This window comes from Nematolebias whitei, chromosome 17, assembly GCF_014905685.2.
Source record: "Nematolebias whitei isolate Nwh7 chromosome 17, NemWhi1, whole genome shotgun sequence".
Taxonomy (NCBI): domain Eukaryota; kingdom Metazoa; phylum Chordata; class Actinopteri; order Cyprinodontiformes; family Rivulidae; genus Nematolebias; species Nematolebias whitei.
The window spans coordinates 25,889,979-25,911,653 of NC_056514.1; the positions used below are offsets into that span (position 1 = coordinate 25,889,979).

At 39.6% G+C, this 21,675-nt stretch overlaps 2 protein-coding genes and 1 long non-coding RNA gene across 4 annotated transcripts in view; 2 read left to right on the forward strand and 1 right to left on the reverse strand.

The window, feature by feature from the left end:
- Positions 1-3,836: 3,836 nt before the first annotated feature.
- Positions 3,837-4,647, forward strand: LOC119423746. The gene is made up of 3 exons (XR_005187474.1): positions 3,837-3,871; positions 4,477-4,533; positions 4,616-4,647. It is a non-coding gene; the product is annotated as an uncharacterized LOC119423746 (long non-coding RNA).
- Positions 4,648-9,924: 5,277 nt separating this feature from the next.
- LOC119423617 (progestin and adipoQ receptor family member 4-like) lies at positions 9,925-15,158 on the forward strand. Its single transcript, XM_037691019.1, has 3 exons — positions 9,925-10,093; positions 13,406-13,624; positions 14,639-15,158. Exons 1-3 carry the CDS (start codon positions 9,925-9,927, stop codon positions 15,067-15,069), a joined length of 819 nt encoding a protein of 272 aa, XP_037546947.1. The 3' UTR covers positions 15,070-15,158.
- Positions 15,159-15,408: 250 nt separating this feature from the next.
- pelo (pelota mRNA surveillance and ribosome rescue factor) overlaps positions 15,409-21,675 on the reverse strand; it is a 15,873-nt gene continuing 9,606 nt past the window's right edge. For both annotated transcript variants that reach the window (XM_037691427.1, XM_037691426.1), the window contains exons 4-13: positions 21,008-21,098; positions 20,482-20,645; positions 18,964-19,024; positions 18,600-18,761; positions 18,476-18,522; positions 16,715-16,788; positions 16,563-16,634; positions 16,402-16,476; positions 16,105-16,136; positions 15,409-15,823 (exon numbers count right to left, since the gene is read on the reverse strand). In XM_037691427.1, coding sequence (XP_037547355.1) covers positions 15,729-15,823; positions 16,105-16,136; positions 16,402-16,476; positions 16,563-16,634; positions 16,715-16,788; positions 18,476-18,522; positions 18,600-18,761; positions 18,964-19,024; positions 20,482-20,645; positions 21,008-21,098 — 873 coding nt within the window. In that variant the 3' untranslated portion in view covers positions 15,409-15,728. The remainder of the gene's footprint in view (positions 15,824-16,104; positions 16,137-16,401; positions 16,477-16,562; positions 16,635-16,714; positions 16,789-18,475; positions 18,523-18,599; positions 18,762-18,963; positions 19,025-20,481; positions 20,646-21,007; positions 21,099-21,675) is intronic.

The following is a 21,675-nucleotide window of genomic DNA, read 5'->3' on the forward strand; positions in this document are numbered from 1 at the left end:
ACCCAGAAACGTGGGTCGTTGTTGTGCCAAAAATCGATTGGCTGCCAAATGGCGGCCATGGGAGCGTGCACAGTAGGACTTTAACAAAAATTTAACAAGACAACACTTTAAAACAATTATTTGTTTGCTCGACATTATAACAAAGGTGTGTCTATGTTTAACTTTTCCTTAATAAATGCACTTTACTGGTAAAATCAGCTTCATTTCGCCTGGGCACTGGTGTTCCTCCCCGCTCTGGCAGCGGAGCGGGGACTAATGCTCCAGCCTCGAGCTCTGGAGCCTCCGTCTGCCTGCACTTCGCTGCTTCCCGGGGCGCAGAACAAGCGCTCCGTTGCCCCATTTCTCCCAGCTTGGGTGACGGAGGAAGGCTGTAGAGCTTGCAGCTGGAGCTGCGACGGATGGATGGATGGATGGGTGGGTGGTGCACAGCCGCAGAGGAAATGCACCCAGCGAGAGCCAGCCAGACACCGGGGGAATGTTCCCCACAAGGGGGGGATCATGTGGCTGTCCCTTCCACCGGGTTGAATCCCCTGGACTGACTGCACGGACCCGACCTGTTTATGACCTTTCTTTCTGATGCTCGATTACTGTTTTGGGCTGCATATTTATTACCTGTAGTTTGTAATCTGCAGAATAGGATTTTCTGTTTTGGAGCATTTGACTTGTGTTAAGTTTTTCTCAGTTGTCTCTGTGAACGTTTGTGTGTATGTGTGGGTGGGGGGGCGAAGGTAGCTGTGTAGAGGAACAATATATAAATGCCTAGAGGGTCCTCTAGTGGCTGCAACTGATGATGTTTACTGGTTCATGTCTATGAATGAACATTTCAAAGTCAAATTGGGTTATAGATATAGGGAAAAAAACATATTAGTTGCTTCGGTGTATAAATCGCAGAACTTCACGCAAAAAGGTGTGGCTTATACGCTGGAAAATATGGTAATAAAATTATTTATCTGAGGAGCACTCGCCTCTAAAGTTCATTATATGACTTGGTTTAGCAGAAGAGGTCCCATTATTTAGTATGATAATGAATAGTAAAAGGAATTATTTGTCATTCTTCAATCATGATCATTTGTCAGTCATGAGAAATAACCTGATGTCAATTTGAGTTCAATGCTTTGACTCTGGGAAGCTTTTAAAGTAACTCAGAACTTGACTATAAGGATGGAGTTATTGCGAGAAAATTAGATAATCATTTGACAAGTGAATGAAATGTGTGGCCTCTAGGTTTTATGACTGGAAGTGCTGTTCCTGAGCATAACGCTGCAGAAGCAGATGTTCTGGTGGTTGACAGGCGTGCTGAAGGGGATGCTGACTCCGAGAGCACCAAACCCCCAAAATCCAAAGATGTTCCTGAGCCAGCAGCAGATAAAAGCACAGAAAGCGTCCGTCCTGAAGAAGCAAAGAGTCAGGGTGTACCCGAAGCTGCAGCAGAGGAAGAAACGCCCCCGAGCCGGGCTGAGACTGAACCCGACAGGCTTGGGGTCAGAGGTCCTCCTGCAGGGGCAGCTGGTAAACTGCTAGCGGGGTCGGCCTGCATGTCAGCCTGAATCTGTTGCTTGTCCTAAATTTAAAGTTGGTTTACAGGATTTAAGAAGCTGCGCACTCTTCAGTCTAACTTGCCTGATCAGTGAGTTTGAGGCGACCTGTGCTGCCCAGTAACGAGTTAGTGGATTGTGGGTTGGATGATTTGAGTAATCCCAATCTGTTTCTTTGCCGCATGTTTTATTCACTGTTGTCTCAGAAAATAACTCCTGTCGCGTTGAATCCTTTACCCAACAGGGCCATGTTACAGAAATAATCAATGCTTCTGTTTTAAAGGAGCTCATGTCCACCATCCTGTCAGACTAAAAGTGTCTCCACCTTGAGTTTTGACCTTTTTCATTCTCATTCTAACATGTTTTTTATTATATTCAGTGCATGAGCGGAATGAGTTTAACACACTGATTTAAGAGGATCCTTGTGAACAAATAAACTTCTGATAAGAGGAACCGTGAATCTTTTTCTTTACCAGGCTCCAATTTTTCCGTTTTATTTTCAGAAGGTGGACTTTCAGTTTCCAAGAGCCAGGGAGGGAAACAAACTAAACCTGGTAAACATTTGTTTAATTTCTTCTAACTCAGCATCTCATAGACAGTCAGTACTTGCAGTAATTTGTTTTATTTATGCAGTTGCACTAAAAAAAAGTCTATTGAATGCTTCCAACCAGCCTAGATTTGTATTTCACTTCCAAGGAGTCAGACTTTCTTGTAATATTTTAAGATGGTTTTGATCAATAGTTATTCAAGCTTTCTGAACGTCTTTCGGCGTTTATCTTTGGACTTCGGCTGCTTTTTTGCAAATTTTCTGACCTGTACTTTTAATCTGAGCATGACTCCAAGTGTTTTAAAAATGCATTTATTCTCATGCACTGATGTTGCAGATTGTGGGCCTGATGGACAAAGAATGGGCAGACTAAGACCTGGTAAATTTAATGTTGGGATGGTGATTAATGTTCTCTCTTTTGCTCTCTCTCTCTCGCTCTCTCTAAAATATCTGAAAAAGAAAAGCTTCACAGTATTGTTACACATGTTCTATGCAATTCAGGTCATGAGCTGCTCTAAAACCAAATCTAAAATGGAAAATATAACTATAGTTTTAAACACTTGTCAGGTTTTTAGCTTTTCTAATAAAGATTTCTTCATTCAAAGGTTACTTTGCAGGAGGCCACCAGTTTCCAGGGCTCACCACTGGATATGGAGCAGGTAATACAGCCAGAGATTCTTACTGGTTTTCCCTTTTAATTCCAACAAACGTTGCAGTTTAATTTTTACAAAGTGGCTTTGTGCATACAGGCCATGGGGATCCGTATGGTGGAAAAATGGCACAACCTGGTAAGTGACTTTTTCGAAGTAATTCTTAAAAAGAAAATGTATAAATTAAAAATGTGGACTGCAGTCAGTGAACTTGGCTGTTTGTGCTCAGGTTATGGACAAGGAGCCTACCTCGGGGCTGCTAATGGAAATCTATACAGAGGTTCAGTTTCAAATTTATTTATTTTTTGTTAGGTATACAATGGTTTCAGAAAATATGCTTCATTAGAAACTAAACTCTTTTATAAAAGGCTTAATTGTTTTCTTGTTATTAGGAAATGTTGGTAAAGCAGCCAAATATAGATCAGGTAACTCTGAGATTAACATTTTATTATGAAACCTACCCGATAAAATAATTGATTACATGTTCAAATAGTATTTGCAAGCCTTTGGTCTGCTTTTCTAATTGTGTTATTTTATTTAAACAGGGTCTCTAAACGGCTTTGGTACAGGTGGACAGTCTGACCATGCAGGTAACACAATGAGAAATATAATCTGGATAATCCCTGCTTTATGTAAAATATGGGAAACCTCAACATTTCTCTCCTTTTCCAGCTCTTGGACAAGGTTTCCCTCCTGCAGACGGCCGGTTCGGTAAGAGCTCAGAGTGACCCTGTCAGCATGAAGATGTTTTTATTAGAACAAGTTATAAAACTGTGACTCTACAGGTGGCACCAAACAGCTTCCATTCAACGCAGCCTCAGCTGGAATTGATGGTAACACAGATGATCGTCTTATACCTTAGTACAGTATGAAAATGTACAGAAGTGGACAGAAATGACATGAATTTCTTTGTACAAATGTAGGAATGAGTCAGTTTGAGAAAACTGCTGGTCTTCATCCAAATGGTAAACCAGGCTGTTGGTTTGTGTTTGCTTGAACCATTTCACCGTTCAGTGATTTAAAGAACGTGCTGAAAATAAAACGCAATAAAATTACTTTTAATGTTACAGGAATGCAAGGTCCACCTTTTGGAGGCCAAACGCTCGGAATGAGCGCAGAGAAATTAAACACAAAATACGGTGAGTTTCAGTGGGAAGAAACACAAGATTCTGTAAAAATGCAGCTGAGACTTTCTGAAGGATGGTGAGCATTAAAACGAGCCGAACGAATGCTAACATCAGCAAAACAGTAGCTAAAATCTAAAATGATCAAAACTGTAGCTAAAAGCTTAAAGTAACAAAATTGTATCTTAAAAAATGTAGCATGAAGCAAAAGCTAGCAAAACTAGCAAAAAGCTAAAATCGATTAAAAGCTCAAACACAATTGTAGCTAAAAGCTCCAATTAGCAAGATCGCAGGGAAAAGCTAAAATTTGCACAAGACAAAAATAAAGTATAAAGTAAATTTCAAGAATGTTTTTCCAGTAAGTGAAGGAATCTCGATGTATTTCGATAGTGAAAATTTGTGCAAATAGTTAAATAATTCAAAGTATAAACGTTAGAAAAGAAACACTTTCATGTTCTTGACTGAGCCCATCCTTTTGATATGAATGGTTTAAAAACGATAGTTGAAAAAATGTACAGAAGAAATATAAGAAGTGTTGAATCAACGTTCACACCAATGCATGTTGAAACAGATTTAAACTAATCTCTCGTTTGTTCAATCCCAACTTTACGCTGCTTCAGGCGTCGGTGGGCTGCAGTTCGGTGAACAGCCAGCTGTTAACGGTGCAGGAAAGTATGGTACGTTTGTTGTTATGCTAACTGTGCACAGCATCGATGCGATCTGATTTTAACATCTGAACGGTTGACCTCGTTTCTCCAGGTTATGGAGTGAACCCGTATGGGCCTGCAGGGGAAGGTAAACCCTCCAGAACATCCAGCTGGAGCGCATTACTGAGCTGCCAGAACATGAACCATCATGCAGCATCATCTACAGAAATCAAACATTTGTTGTAAAAAGTGTTTTCATACTATTGCAGGTGGACTTGGTACTGGTGTGAGAGGGGATCCTGCAGCTGGGAAACATGGTCAGTGTGAAGCCCTAAAAATGAGTAGTTTTCACTGAGTTTTGTCTTTTAAGGGCAAAAGTGTTGAAAGTAAATTGGAAACACTTGAAATTATGGAAGGTCTTGATTATATATATTCTCCGTCTGAGCTCAGGATATGAAGGCTTCCCCAACGGTGGGCAACTTCTCAGCCTTGGCAGTGATAGAAACAAGCTGCAGAAATATGGTGAGTGAAGCGTTTGGGTTTTAGTTCACCTGAAGTCTCCGTCGTGGTGCCGGATCTCACGGAGCTGCTCATTTTCTTTCTTTGCAGGTTATGGAGGCTATCCTTATGGCGTTCACCAAGCTGGACTGACTCCTGAGGCCACATCTGCAGGCCAATATAGTAATGATTTAAATTATTAAGTTATTTAAAAGTGTATAAAGCCTTGTATGAACTAATATTTATATATTACACATTATTCAGGTCTGACTGGATCTCCATATCAGCCTGAACCTGCTGGTCTTCAACATATTGGGAAATTAGCAGGAAAATATGGTGAGGCTAATGAAAACATCATGTTTCTAACGTTGTGTTATTAACCCTGCTCGCTTTATGTTTTGCCTGTTTAAGATGGTGCACAGGTTCCTTACGGGACACAGGCTCAGGGTTTTGGAGAAGCAAAATCAGAGAAATACGGTACAGAAGATAATTTGAGTATTTTGTCTGCTCTATGATCCTATTTATCATTTAACAAAGGGGCTAATTTATATTCTGACAAATCGTTCTACAGAGAAACAAGGAGCATTCCAGACGCAGAACATTGGATCTGCAGTTGAAGGTAGAAAAGATGAAAAATAATGTATTTAGTAAGAAAAGAGGAGAACACGCAAACCATATTATTTTGTATTTAACAGGTTTAAATTATGAGCCTCGGCCTCTTGAGCCTGATTCAGCTGGAAAGTCCTACGGTTTGTCACTTTCTCTCCTCCGCCTCGTACATTCAGTTTTAACGTGTGTGTTTTAATTTGTTCTTTTTCTTCTGGTCCTTTAGTGAAGGGAGAGGTGCCGACAGCAGCGCTCGCAGGCGAAGCTGAGAGAATGTCTCTTAATAGATATGGTAAGTATACTGTGCACATTTGCTGACTTTTTGCTGTTTCACTTCAGTTTTTATAGAAATTTGTCTTTTCAGCAAACGTGGGATACATACATGGACAAGTGCGGCCCAACGGTAATCAAGAAAGGACCGTAAAGGCGTAAAGAACTAACTAAATTTAAGTTTTCATGCATGTAAGCTCTCACATGTTTACCGGTTCTTCCCAGTTGGTTTTCTTGCAGCTCCGACCCCCAGCCCCACCATGGCCTACTCGCCTGCCCGGGCAGTCTCCTTCACGCCTGACGACGTGTCTCAGGAAAACATGCAGGACTTGACTGATCCAGAAGCAGCAGGCGGCCTTCTGGACTCTGCCGCTGCTACAGAGAGGCAGGGCGAGGTTCACGTCTCCGACAATCCTGAAGATTTAGAGCTGCCACGCCAGATTCACATCCAGCAGCACCTCAAACTGCATTTTCATCCACAAGGTAAGTTCAGCAGAGCTCCCTTGATGGAGCGTGCGTCACATAGCACCAAATAGAAAGAATTTATATTTACAAATTTTGTACCTTTTTACTTCACTTGAGTTTTTAGAGAAGTCTCCTTTGAAGTCCCACAGTGATTAAGAACAAAAAATACTAGAGAAATTGCATTTCCTGTGAAAATGAAGTGTGAATGCTTATTGCTGAAGAGCTTCCTGAAAATAGCTAAAAACATACTGAAATGTAGCTAAAATGGAAGAACCTAACTTGGCAGAAGAAATTAGAAAGAACACACATTTGCCGAATTAGGTTTAAATTAGCTAAAAAGGCTGAAATTAGCAAAAAAAAAAATACACCTGAAAAGTAGCTTAAAATGCAGAAAGAAGCTTAAATTATCAGAAGAAAGTGGAAGGAGCTGAAATGACCTAAAAATGTGGAATTAGCTGAAAAAGCTAAATTTGGCGGCAGCACGGTGGCGCAACTGGTAGAGCTGCTGCCTCTCAGTGAGCAGGTCCTTGGTTCAAACCCCGGTCCAGGGGCCTTTCTGGGTGGAGTTTGCATGTTCTCTCCGTGCATGCGTGGGTTTTCTCCGGGTGCTCCGGTTTCCTCCCACAGACCAAAAACATGCATGTTAGGCTGATTGGTAACTCTAAATTGTCCCTAGGTGTGAGTGAGAGAGTGAATGGTTGTTTGTCTCGTTTGTCTCTATGTGTCCCTGTGATGGACTTGCGACCTGTCCAGGGTGTACCCCGCCCCTCGCACAGTGATTGCTGGACATGGGCACCAGCGACCCCCGTGACCCAAAATGGAATAAGCGGGTAAAGATAATGGATGGATGGATGAAGCTAAATTTGGCACAAAACAGCTAAAAAGTAGCTGAAGTAGGAGAAAAAGCTGAAAGGAGCACTACAAATTGAAAATAGCAGAAATTTTTAATTGGGCTGAAAGAAGACTAAATGAGCACAACAAAGAAAAAAGCTGAAATTAGCAACAACAACAGCAAAAATCAGCTGAAAAGCAGCTAAAAAATCAGAAAGAAGCCAAAATTACAAGAAGGAAGTACAGAGAACACATTTTTACTCAATTAGGAAGGAAAAAGTAATGAGTGCAAAAAATGTGGAATTAGCAGAAAAAGCTAAAATTAGCATTCAAAAGTTCAAGTTCAAGTTGTGTTTATTTGTCATATGCAAGGTTAACACAAGGTTAACAGTACAATGAAATGTTCAAGATGAGAAGAACCGATCTGACTTGCTAAAAAAAATCAAAGAAACAAGCAAACACTAAATACTAAATCATGCAATAAGGGTACAAATATAAAGTACCAAAAAGTGAAAAGTTATTATAATATTTACAACGTCCTAAAGAGAGATGGTAAACAACAACATGGATATAACGGTGCAAGCAGGATGCAGCAGCAATAAACAATAAGCATATTAGCTGTCACAAGCTAATATTAGTCATATTAATTGCCACAGATGTGGCTTGGTACAATGTTATTGCCAGTTGTTCAGTGTTATTTATCAAGAGTTTAGTAATATGACAGCTTGTGGATAATAGCTGTCCTTTTAAAAACAGCTAAATAGTAGCTGAAATAACTGCAGGAAGAAGCTTAAATTAGCAGAAGGAAGCAGAAAGAGCACAACTGTGCCCAATTAGGCTGAAAGAAAAAGAAATGAGCACAAAATAGTGGAAATTATCTTAAGAAAAGCTGAAGTTAGCAAAATACAGCTGAAGAGTAGCTAAATAGCAGAAAGAAGCTTAAATGAGCAGAAGGAAGTGGAACATATTTTTGTTGAAATAGGCTGAAAAAAGTTAAATTGAGTGCAAAAAAAGTGGAATCAGCTGATCATGCTTAAATTAACATAAAAACAGCTAAATGGTATCTGAAATAGGAGAAAAAGCTGAAACTTGCAGAAATAAGCGGAAAGAAACATAAGCTGAAATTAGCAGAAAAAGTTAGAAGAAGCACAAAAATGATGTAGTTAGCAGAAATGAGCACAAAACAGCTGAAAGTAGCTGAAAAATGTTTAAATTTGTTCAAGGAAGCTGAAAGAAGCTGAACTGGAACAAAATGTGAAAGGAGCAGTAAAAGGTTGGAAACAGATCTAAATATATGAAAGAAGTAATTGTGAAATGAGCTCAATTCATTTTCTGTGAGGGGGAAAAATATGGCAGAAAAAGCCAAATAATCCAAAAAGCTAAAGTTGCACCAATACCAAAAGTCATAGCAGGCTTGTCCTGAATGAGCCGAATGCTTTGATATAAGATTTGTTGAAAAGACACAAAAACTGTGGAACAAGAAAGATGCTGAAAAAAACCCCAAAAAAAACAAATGAAAGAAGTAAAGAACCCAGAATAATAAATATAAACAGGATCACAATAGTGTGAAGGCTTTATAAGCCTTCACACTATTACAACTGTATGTCTTTAAGTTTAAATATTTAACGCTTGAGCAACAGTACTTTGTGTAGCACTTTTAAAATTGTAAACAGGTGCACACAGGAAATATTAAATCGTTTAAAGACGGTCACCATGTTTCTGTGTTCAGGAAAGAAATACGACTTGAATGGCTTCTTTGGGAACGGTGAGCATCAAGGTAAGAAGAAATGACCTTCAGAATGTAAAGTTATACTTCCATCAGCTGCTCTGACTGTTCTCATCTTTATCTTTCCTCGTAGGTTGACACTGTTGATTGAACCAATTTGATCAGTTCATTTTACACCTTCTTGATGTTTTGTTTCCTAGTTGCACATTCAATTTAGTTTTCTCCGTTTACTGATTTTGCTAGATTTGTTTGTAAGTATGTACATGAAGCCGTTCAATATTTTAGGTACCTCTTTATTTTTCTTTGAATGTTCGTGCATCCTCTTTTCACCTGTTCATTGTATGCAAAACGGTATTTTTGAGAAATGTTTGTCTGCTGCAAATGTTAATTATTTTTACTGAAGCTGTTTTTTTTTATGAAAAAGGCTAAACCTGTCTTCACATTACTGTAATAACTCGGTTGTTAATGAAAACTAGATTTTTGTTCAGCTTCATGCAAGAATCTGTTTGTTGTACAGTATTTGATTAAAACTATCAAATCCTGATAAATGTCACTTGTTTACTTTACACAGAAAATATGTTTAAGTATTCTTAAGCCACTGAAGTGAGCATGAAGACGGCCCCTAATCCCTAAATCATCCTGACTGCATCACTTTAGACTGACCTGAGTGTTGAAACTGTTTCCAGTTTGCATGAAGAGCAACACTTCTGTTTTTTAATCTGCACTGTGAGGTTGACGTGTGAGTTGGCCATTAACAGTGACGAGGAGAATCTGCAGCAGTGCACATGGACGTTTGCAAGGATTACCCCAGATTAGGAATGCAAGCCGTTTGCTGATTGGCCCTTCTCAAACCGAGCCACTTGGACAGCTCAACAGTTTGCGTGCTCGGACTTATACCTGTCCGAAGATGGATTTCAGGAACGAGATTTCCCGGCCGGTGGTGTCAGCTGCAGCTGAGAGCGGAGCCTTCGTTAGGATGTAAATGTAGAGGAACTTGTAGAGCAGGGCGCTGGGTGCACGAAGCCATGACGGTGCTCTACCAAGGACCGCGGCTCTTAGACTTTGCAAGGACCCCTCATCACCTGCAGTTCAACAAGTACGTCCTGACAGGTTACCGGCCCGTGTCCACAGCACAGGAGTGCCTCGGGAGCCTGTTCTACGTGCACAATGAGCTGGGGAACATTTACACGCACGGTGAGTCCAGATTTCAACTCTGCCTTTCACATTTACAGGTCTCTCTTGTAAACGAGTCCCCGAGGCTCAGTGGGATTCACCTGTGTAAATAAAGGTTGAATCAATTTACAGGTGCATCTAAAGAAATGTGAACATCGTGAAAAGGTTCAGTTTTGTCAAGTCACTTCAGAACGTGTAACTCATTTAGATTCATCAGTGAAATATTTCAAGCCTTTATTTCTTGTAATTTTGAGAATTATGTCTTACAAATAATGAATAAAGAAAATTTAACTGTCACAAAAAAATGTATATAGACAGCTTTTTGTACCTTTGTCAGTGTGGGCAGCCAAGTCCCGCTGGAAAATAAAACCATGCTTGGTCTGCCGATGAGTTTTATGGAGATGCTGAAGTCTCTAAAATGTCCTGGTAGATGTTGCTTAGACTGAGGACTTCAGAAAACACAGTGGACCAGAACCAGCAGAGGACATGGACCCAAACCATCACTGACTGTGGAAACTTCATTCTGAACTTGAAGCAACGTGGATTCTGGACCTCCACTCTTCCTCCAGACTCAAGACCTTGATGCCCAAATGACATGATGTACTTTAATCTGAAGAAGACATTGGACCACTTAGAACAGTCCAGTTCTTTTTGTCCTCAGCAGGTAAGACACTTCTGATGTCTCTGGTTCAGGAGTGGATGAACTTGAGGAATGAGACATTTGGCTCATGTCTAGGAGTTAATCAGTTGATTAAGATGACATCACAAGTTTACAATATTGAACCTCTTCACAATGTTCTAATTTTCTGAGACACTGAATTTTGTTTTTTTATTTGTAAACTATAATCATCAAAATTACAAGAAATAAAGGCTTGACATATTTCACTCTCTGAGATACTTGTGGAAAAAACTTTTTTTTTTTGTCAATGCATGTATTATAATTAGTTTTGGATGTAGCCCTATTCTTTCTTTAGATCAATTTAATTAAAAACTATTAAAAAAACTAACATTAAAATTAAGACTACAAACTATTTCAAAATGCAACTAATATCTACCTTTAAGAATAACAAGCTGGTTTTCTCTTTAAAGCTGAGGAAGCCGGTCACCGTGTGTCCACTACTTTCACTTCTGACCATGTACAAGTATCCTTGACGAGGAGTGTAATGAGGATACAGGGTATTAATGTAAACTGCTCTGAAAATCCCAATTTGAAATATCCAACACTTAACTAGGACTTTAAAGGTGACGGATACGGCTGAGTTCAAATTCCTAGAGAGACTTGAGCAGAACAATAAAAATAAAGTTTTTTTTAAATGGTCAATGATGCAGGACTTGAAGATGTAGTCTGTTGTGCAAAACCAATAAAAGATGAAATATAAAAAAACGTGATTTAAAAGTTGTAAAGTCTAAAACATCTAAAGGTATGTTCTTTTTGTGCCGTTCTGTCCTCGGTCAACGGATAAGTTCATTAAGAGTAACACTCTTACTGAGGGGAAGGGAAGGATATTAGTAATCCAGTACTGCTCAGGTTCCTCTGCTTCACACTACAGAACACATTGTTCCTGGTTCAGAACACAAACGACTGTTCAAGTCGAAACATTTTAATGCAGCTGTTCTGGTAACAATTTTACAATAAAGGTACACAAAATTTGATTAAGTTCTGGGGAACGCCTTGAACTAATGGGTAGTTACCATGGAAGCCAAAGAAACTAATCAGGAGCTAATGGGTAGTTAACCAGTACTTACTAGGGAACACACAGCCAAGCCTTATTAGGGGACTACTGGTTTGTTACCACAGAAACAGAGGAGAAATTCTCCATGTGGGTTCTGAATAAACTGCACCAGTGAGGTCACAACTCATAATTGCCAAAAACCGGTTTCCTAGTGATTACTGGTTGTACTGGATTATTACCATTGATTAGGTTTACAAAAGAGAAAATCCAATAAAATCACTTGGAAACAGGTTTTTGACCATTACGAGCTGTGACCTCACTGGTGCAGTTTATTCAGAAACCACATGGAAAATTTCTCCCGTTTCTGTGGTAACAAACCAGTAGTCCCCTAATAAAACTTGGCTGTGTGTTCCCCAGTAAGTACTGGTTAACTACCCATTAGCTCCTGATTGATTCCTGAGGTGTTCCCTAGTAGTTAATCACATTGTGTGTACCTTATAGTAAAGTGTTACTGTGAGAAAATATAAAATCTTTAAGTCACTTTAGGCTAAAAATTGAACCAACAACACAAAAAACATTGAAGAATATTTTTTGTTTAAAGGTCCGTCGATTGGGACGAGTTTGCCAGCAGCACTACAAAAATTTACTGATGTAATATTTTAATCGTCGGGTAAATTAATGGCTTAAAGATCAGCTTGTGAATATTAAGTTTTATACAGCTCTAATATTTCTCCTCATGCATTCTTTTTTATGCCAACTTTATAATGTACATGTGTATATCTTAACAGGTTTGTTTCGTTTTGAACGGTTAGCTTTTGTTTGTTTTAAGTATTTTCATTTGACCTCTGATCTACAAATTTAGTCACGTCATCTGCAGCTCTAGAGCCACGTGTGGCTCTTTGTAGCTTTGATCAAAACAAATATGGAAATTAACATTTGTATTTGTGACGATAGATAAGAGTTTTCTGAATGTAAAGAACTTGCATAGGTGCGCAAAAGTTTAGGGATTAAATTTGATCAAAAGTGGCAGACACCTTGGTCCTAACGTAAAAACAAAATACATTTTAACGATTAATACTCATAAGTAGTGGCGCCTAAATGCTAGTTTTTTCAGACTATAAGTACTTTTATTAAGGTACTTACTGATACAGAGTACCGATACCAAGGTGGTTATGAATTAATACTTAAACATTACACAAAAACTTTATAAATATTTATTTTAAATTAAATATAACTTTATTGATCCCTTGGGAAGATTCATTCAGGGAATTTATGAAGAACACCAGAAACAGTCGCTGTCTTAACATCACATTTTTAATCAAAATATCTAAACTACCGGTATGGACTTATTAAAGTGGCATCAATCCAAAGTATCAGGTGTTTTTATGAATACAAGAACGAGTACTTGAAGCTGGTCCAATATCACCAGTATCGAGACACCACTACTCATAAGGTCTCCAATTATTTATGTATTTATATAACAGTAGTTTTATTTTAAACTTCAAGCGTGCTTTGCATCTCTGAACAAAGTTTATTTGGTAAGCGAACAAGTAGAATTGATCTTTTAATCGTAGAAGTTGCAAACCTGTAAAATGACTGCATCGTCGAAGACTAACTTCACTTAAATCTGATTTTATTTCCTCTTCTCCCATCACCGCAGGCATCCCATTCCTGCTGTTCTTGGTGCTGCTGCCTTACAGTATCCCCTGGATGGAGGTGGACAGCACGTGGATCTGTGTGGTCCACTACCTGGCCTGCCTCTGCCCCACCGTCGGCTCAGTCCTCTACCACCTGTTCATGAACCACCGAGGGGGGCGGCACGTGTACGACACGCTGCTCTCCCTCGACATGTTCGGGGTCTGCCTAGTTAACACACTGGGTAATGTTGCTAAAAAAGACGTTAGTACAACTTCTGATGTTTTAACTGAATTTTCCACTCGAGTTTACGAAATGTTGAACATAAACTCATTATTGTCCAAATGGTTCAGCAAACATGAAAATATAATTTCTGACTGAATGGGCAGTCTGTTGATCATCCTCTTAATATATGAAAAGATGCTAATTTTAAACTACAATATTTTCTGGCATATAAATCCGTTTTTTTGCATAGATTTGTCAGTCCTGCGGCTTATACACGTTTTCTTCCCCATATTCATGACGCAATTTTTGACTGACGCTTTAAATGTTCATTCACAATGACATGAACCAGAGTAAACATTACCATTTTCAGCCACTAGAGGGCCCTCTAGGCTTTTGACAACTACCAGTAGGCGTATATGTTGTTCCTGTACCGCTGCCCTCACTGTCCTAAAGTGCATTTATTTAAGTTAAACTGAGACACCTTTGTTATATGTTGAGCAAACAAATAATTGTTTTTAAGTGTTAATCTTGTTAAATTTTGAAGCACTGCAACAGCTAGGCCTCGCATGCACGCTCGCTTCACTCAGCTGGTGCAGGCGGAGGAACGCTGGAGAGCTCGCAGCTCCAGAGTTCCTCCGCCGCCCATGCCCGTGTCGTGCCAAAAGTCGTCCCACGTTTCCCGGGGGTCAGCGGTGACTAATAGTAAACGCCACTTATACGCCAAAGCGACTTCTGGTTTTTTTTTCATCTTCTTGATGCTTTTTTTGGCTGATGCGACTGATACACCAGAAAATACAGTACTCATATTTTTTTTTATCGTTTATAAAAGGAAAATAATAAAGTGGTCATCTTCCTGATAACTGGCCAATCAGAAAGCACGTTTGAACTAAATGTAAAAGAATTTTAAATATTTAAGTCAGACTCCTGAACAAACTAAGTTCAAGGATAAAAACAGTCCGAGCTGAATAATCTTCAGCTGCTTCACATCAAGTTTGAAATCTCAAACTGTTCTAAAACCTCTCCTTCTCTTCAGGGGCTCTTCCCATCATATACGTCACCCTCCTCTGCTACCCCACCCTGCAGCGGACCGCCCTGCTGGTCTACATCGTCCTCTCAGCGTATGGGATCTACTGCGCCACCACAGCCCACACCAACGTCCTGCGACTGAGATCTTTCGTTTGGCAGGCGTTGTTCCGCTTCGTCCTCTTCCTGTTCCGGGTGTACGGGAACGGGGTGGGCAGTCCCAACTCCATGCGCCTCTTCGTCATCATGGACGCTCTAGCTGTACTGGGAGGACTGGTGAACATCATCCAGATCCCCGAGCGCTTCAGCCCGGGCCTGTTTGATAACTGGGGCAACAGCCACCAGATAATGCACGTCATGGTCATCTGCTCAATCATCTACCTGCACTGGGGCACGATGGAGGATTTAGCTTGGATTAAGAGCTTCCAGTGTCCGGAGTGATGCCAACTGCAGCCAGTTCACATGCAAAGCAACACTGGCGTCTTTAAAAATGCACTTTAGTTTTAGTTGATTAGAAGTTTTCCACATTTTGCCAGAGGAGAACAAGAGGAAGCACCAGGCTGCTTTATTAAATTAAAAATCCTGAGCATACTTGATTTAGAGTTTGTTGATATGCAGTAGTTTTGGGGGCGTTGACCCGTAACTACACAGTCTTCAAACTAAAAATGAAAGAACTGGGTCTAATAAAAAGTATATTTTTACATCTTTGTCCAACTTGTGTCCAATCCATGCACGATTAGAAATATGACAAAGTGGAATGACGGGTATTAATCTCATGCTTCTGCTGTTTATTTGCAAGAAGAGTAAGTTGTATATACAACTGGATGAAGGAGGGTTAGCTCTGCTGCTACAAAGGTGATTTGTTTTCTTTTGAATATGGCAACTTCTCAGCCTCGGCTCTTTTGTGAAGGCACCTTCAAACTAAAAGCATCAAACATTCAGACGCATCCAGTCATGTGAAAGTATGGCCACTTCAGGAAGGCAAAGGTGCTGATGTTGGAGATGGTTGAACATGAGACTGCTGTGGTGTCCTCCAACAGATTCACTGCGACGTGTAACCACGAGTCGTCTCGTTCTCAATAAAACTCTGGTGTGCTGGATCAGTCTTCAGCTGAGCTGCTGTCGTCCTCCGGCTCTGATAGGTCAGCGATGGGGAAACGCAGGACGGCAGCCACTCCGCTCAGCTGAGTCAGCTCTGAAGACAGTTCAGGATAAAATTAACAACCGCAGGCTGCTTGGGTTTCACTACAGAACGCCAAATAACACGGTTAAAGTTTAATTTGACCACAACAATCTCGTGTTTTCATTTTAAACTCGGGCTGAAAATTTGTTTTAATGGAGGAGTGAATCAGTCAAAACAAAAATGATGACTTTAAAATATTAAACTGCATTAGCTGTACTGTGCAGTTTGGAAATATTTACATCCAATGTATTCAATTAAAAAAATGTAAAATATTTCTGTGTTCAGTTACTTACGTTCACCGGACACATGAAGGCTTGAGAATATTCTGCAGAAAGAAAAGAAAACTTCTCAGCTCGGTTGGGAAACACTGAATCATTTGATCAATAAACTCTAAAAGGACTCAAAGAAAACATTTTGTGTAAAATATTTGAACTCATAAAATAATACAGCCCAGTGCATGCCTATCAAATACCGCATTTTCCGGCGTATAAGTCAGTTTTCTGTATAGCTATGTCAGTCCTGTGACTTATACGCTGGAAAATATGGGTACTTAAACAGCCGTATGGTTTGTTGTAAGAAATAAAAGTTACCTGACAGTTCCACCGTTGTCTCTCACGTTGTCTACCAACCGAACGTAACGACTCCTAGTGGGGACATCCTGATGTCTGAATACACAAGGAAAAAACTTCATATGTAGTAAAATACCATGAAAACCTGTAGGTTTGTACATTTTAAAGCCAGCAGAAAATACCTGAACAGCTTATCACTGATCAGCAGGGTGTCGATGGCGAGGGCATCGGCTGCTTTCTCTACATGAGCAATTCTGTGCAGAAGAGGTAAAGAGTGTTGGTTCTCAGTGAACGAGTGAACCTCAGCTGAGTGTTCTGGTCCGTCTCGTCTCACCCATAAAAAGCTCTGTCGGGTTCGTGCTGAAGCATCTTGTAGAAGTCTTCCAGGGCTTTCACCTCTCCAGCTGCCTGAGAGTTGCACCAAAACATCAGTTTGGAAAATAAAATATGAACCCGCTGGGTCAAAATGATGTGAAAATGCACTTTCAGGGTAATATCTAAACTGAAATTCATAAAGCCTGTGCAGATTTTCAAACTGCAGCAATAGATTCCTAAATGTTACACATGGATTCGCTTTTCTCTATAAACTGCACTCACGCTGATTTTAAATAAGTTAATGTAAACAACAACTACACTATGATTTATTATTGTTTATGAAGCGTTCACACTGTTGTGATCCATTTTTCTTCCCTAAGTTTTTCGGCTTCTTTCTCGTTCCACAATTTTTGTGCTATTTCAACAAATCATATCAAAACGTTCAGCTCGTTCAGAAGGGTGCTATGACTTTTGGTGTTGGTGTAGCTTTAGCTTTTTGAAATATTTACCCAACATTTTTTTCTCTTACAGAAAATGAATTGAGCTCATTTTCTATCCTTCAAATCTTTAGATCTGTTCCAACCTTTTACTGCTCCTTTCACATTTTGTGCTGGTTCAGCTTTTTTCAGCTTCCTTGCACAATTTTAATCTTTTTTCAGTTACTTTCAGCTGTTTTGTGCTCCTTTCAGATTATTTCTGCTAAGTAAAACATTCTTGTGCTTCTAACTTCTTTCTGCCAATATCAGCTTGTTATGCACCTTTCAATCTATTTATGCAAATTTCAGCTTTTTCTACGATTTCAGCTACAATGTAGCCATTTTTATGCTAATTTTAGCTTTTTTGGCTAAATCCACATTTTGTACTCATTTAAATGTTTTCAGCCTAATTCAGCAAAAATTGTGCTCTCACCACTTCCTTTTTTAAATTTAAGTTTCTTTCTGCTTTTTAGATACTTTAAAGCTGCTTTTTTTTTTTTTTTTCTAATTTCAGCTTTGTTCAGATAATTTCCACTTCTTTGTGCTCATTTCTGCTTCTTTAAGCCTAACTGGGCAAACACATGTTCTTTATGGTTTCTTCTGCTAATTTAAGCTTGTTCTGCTTTTTCAGCTACAGTAACTTTTTAGCATTTTTAGCTAATTTCAGCTGTTTTCTGATAAATGACCGGTAAAGTTTCAGTGGTAATTTGTGCTACTTCCAGCCTACCGGTAATTAACTTCTTTATGCTAATTTCAGCTTACCTATGCTAGTTCAAGGTATTTCAGCTAATATTTAGCTGGTTTTCTGCTAATTTTAGCATTTTCTGCTAATTACACATTTTTTGCACTCATTTCAACTTCTTTCAGCCTAATTCAGCAAAAATGTGTTCTATCCACTCCTGGTAATTTAAACTTCTTTCTGCCTTTTCAGCTACTTTTTAGCTAATTTCAGCTATTTTATATAAGCAACTAATTTTGTGCTAATTTCTGCTTATTTAAACCAAATTTAGCAAATATGTGTTATTTCTGCTATTTAGGATTGTTCTTCCATTTTAGCTATATTTAAGCATGTTTTTAGCTACCGTAATTTCAGCTGTTTTTCAGCAAGTTCGTCAGTAATAAGCTTTCACACTGCATTTTCACAGGAAATACAATTCCTCTAGTATTATTTTTAAATGTACATGTCCCACTGTTTAATCTTATGGGATTTATATCAGCACAAACAGTCTGATGGTTCTGCAGTCCTGGTTTAAGACAGTTTCAGCTCTTTGATTGGGATCATGAGTTAAACAAGAACTGTGTACCTTTGTATCAGAAAGCCTGCTCGTCACAGCGGGGTCACAGAGGATTTCTGTAAAACAAGTATTTCATGTTTCTGGCTTGCGATGCGGTTTGACTGTTTTACTCAAAGCGTGGAGCAGCTCGTACCTTTGAGTGAGTATTTATGACCCGATGACGAGTGGACCAGCATGAACTTGGGCCGATTTTCCAGCAGAACCTTGTTATCCTGCCGCACCGCCTCTTTAAAGAGGTAAGTGTAAAACTGGTCCTTCACAAACCCTGGACTGGCCACAAGGATGCACTTCACCACTAACAGAAATCAAAAGAAAGTTAAATCAAAATGTAAACCATCAATTTCATTATTCCGCCCCATAAAATAAAAAACCAACTGCCAGAAGCTTAAAGCAGAGCTGTTCTAGTAGCTATGGACGAAAAACAAGAAGCATGTGACAAAAACAGGAGCAATCTGTGTGAGGAGACATGTGGAGATGTAGTTGTGTCTGAATCCTACCATCAAAATTAATGTGGCGAAGAATCGCCTGCATCACAGCCTCGTAGAACCGATCCAGCGCCTGCAGACACAAACCATCCGACATCAAACTACGACACAAAAAAACTAATTGCTAATCCTTTTACACTAAAAATGTCTTCATATTATTCTATAAAATATTAAATGGACTGTACTTATATAGCACCTTTCTATCTTATCAAGATACTCAAAGTACTTTACAATCTGTGCTCTCATTTACCCATTCATACAGCACTCTACTAGATCTATACAAAGAATAATCAGTGCTTTATCACATTCACACACCAATGGGACACACATTGGAGGCAATTAGGGGTTCAGTGTCTTGCTCAGAGACACTTCGGCATGTGACTGCTGGTGGAATCGAACCCCCAACTCTTGCATTGGAGGACGACTGCTCTAACCACTCAGCCACAGCCGCCTCTAATGTAAACAAACAAAAAATGCCAACATCAACACTCTTTTTAAAAAACAGATCTAGTAAATCTTTTTTTTTTGTACTATAACTGCAGTGTGGTGTGCAGCACAGCGGACATCGATTCATACATAAAATCTGGTTACATGCTTTTTGGTCTCCTGTTCAGACTGCGGAGGTCTGAACGTAAAACGAGACACAAAACTAGAAGACTAATTTAGTTTGGAGAAAAAATATATAGAAATATTCTGGCATCTAGTTGTTTTTTCTTCTTCTTGGGTTTTTTTCTTGGCCGCTCTTCTTCTCTCACACGAGAGAGTCGACAATTGTTTGACCTTCCTGATGAACCTTGTTAGCTGCTAAGGACCGTGTCTTTAGCGATATGATAAGCTGCTGCTTTATTAATGTCGCGTCACCTCTCACTGTAAGACTTGAAAATCATGTGTGTGTAACTTCACACGGCTCCTCCCTCACTGAATACAAGCAGCCCCTCACTGCTGCTTCACACACGCTGCTTAACGTTGTGACGGCGGCGCAGCTGGGGAGCATTATTTATTATATGTAAATAAATGTCTAAAAACAAACAAATATATGTAAATCGTTTATTTTTAGACATTTATTTTGCACAGTTAATAAATGTACCTGGGTGACAATTGGGACAAAGCTTAGACTCAGAAATATAGTTTTGTTATTACATATCGCAATTTATCTTACAAATATTGAGATATTAATTTTGGTCCATACCGCCCAGCCCTTGCAGACGCCCTTGTTTTCAGAATCAGAATAAGCTTCATTATCATTGCACCGAAGTACAGCGAGATTATATTCCATGCCGTCGTCTGAAAGATGGGCAGAGTGTAAGTGGTTGCAGCTCCAAGGAGCGCAGCCCCATATTCTTTAGATAGATGACACAAAAATCCAGTTCATAAATACATTGCCATCATAAGAAACTGCCTTAAATCCAACAAGCGCATTTGTTCTGATATACAGCACTGTTTCTGAAACTGCGTCACTAGAACACATGTCAGAAACCGTCTCTTCAAGGTGCAGCTTTATTTACACACCGACACAACAAGACACCTGACCTTTTCGTGCTGAGTGCAGCTTCCTTTTCTCTTACGAGGAATGGTGACCTCCACCTTGGCCCGAAGCAGAGTCATGGCGGGGGTCACCAGCACCAGGTTGGCCAGACCTTCCTGCATCACCACAGCTGCCACATCTGCCCTCTGGGCCGGATCACAGGCCTGCTCTAAAGGGTAGATGACGAGACAAGAAATAGATCAAAACTCATTTAGAACGCTAACATTCACACTTGCCATGTGAAGTGACTTGTTGATGAACATTATCAAAATGGGACTAATTTACAGAAAGGATTTTATACAAGTAAATGTTTAAAAGCTGAATTAATGATTGGTTGGTTCTGCTTTAAATGCTTGATGCCTGATCCCATAGACCTTCAAATGAATATTAAAGTCTTTGACAGGTCAGAGCAGTTTTACTGGTAACGGTGGTTAAAACTGGACAGATGATGTGCATTTGCTTTGATTACTCAGAACAAGGTCAACAAGTGGAAGTGGTCGCAGTCAGAGTTCAAGTGAAGCGTCTGCTTACCGATTCTGTCCAGCACAACGCTGTCCCAGCACTTTTTAGCAAGAGTGAACTTCCTGTTGAGCTCAAGCTCAATGGTGTGGTAAGCCCCCATCTGAACAACACAACAGCATCACAAGAAGTTTTAACTCCACATGGAACATAGGTATAATAATAAACACACAAGTCAGCACTTAGGTCTGGGTGATACATTATTTTATATGATGATGTGAGTTCTCTCTAAAACACAAGCATCAACACCAAACAGGTGTTGGAATCAAACCAGCTGTACATTATGACCTTAACCAGTCAAACACAAGGACAGAGCAAAACGGACAAATTGTTGTTTGTCAAACTAGACCAGGGTGTCAAGCTCACTTACAAAAGTGGGCCAAAATTAAAACCTTTTTCAAACTAAGGGCCAATTTCAGAATCTACATTAACTCAAATCAGATACCCGACATCTTTTCTTGGTCACAGGTTCCTCAACGAGAGTTTGTCTCATTTGATGTTCTCTGTTGTGCTTTCGACATCATAATCAAAGATTACTGAAAAAATTCAAGAGATAAAAGTATTTTACATTTCACAGATCATCTTGGGGGCCAGATAAAACGTCAACGAGGGCCACATTTGGCCCCCTGGCCTTGAGTGAGTGAGTGAGTGAGTGAGTGAGTGAGTGAGTGAGTGAGTGA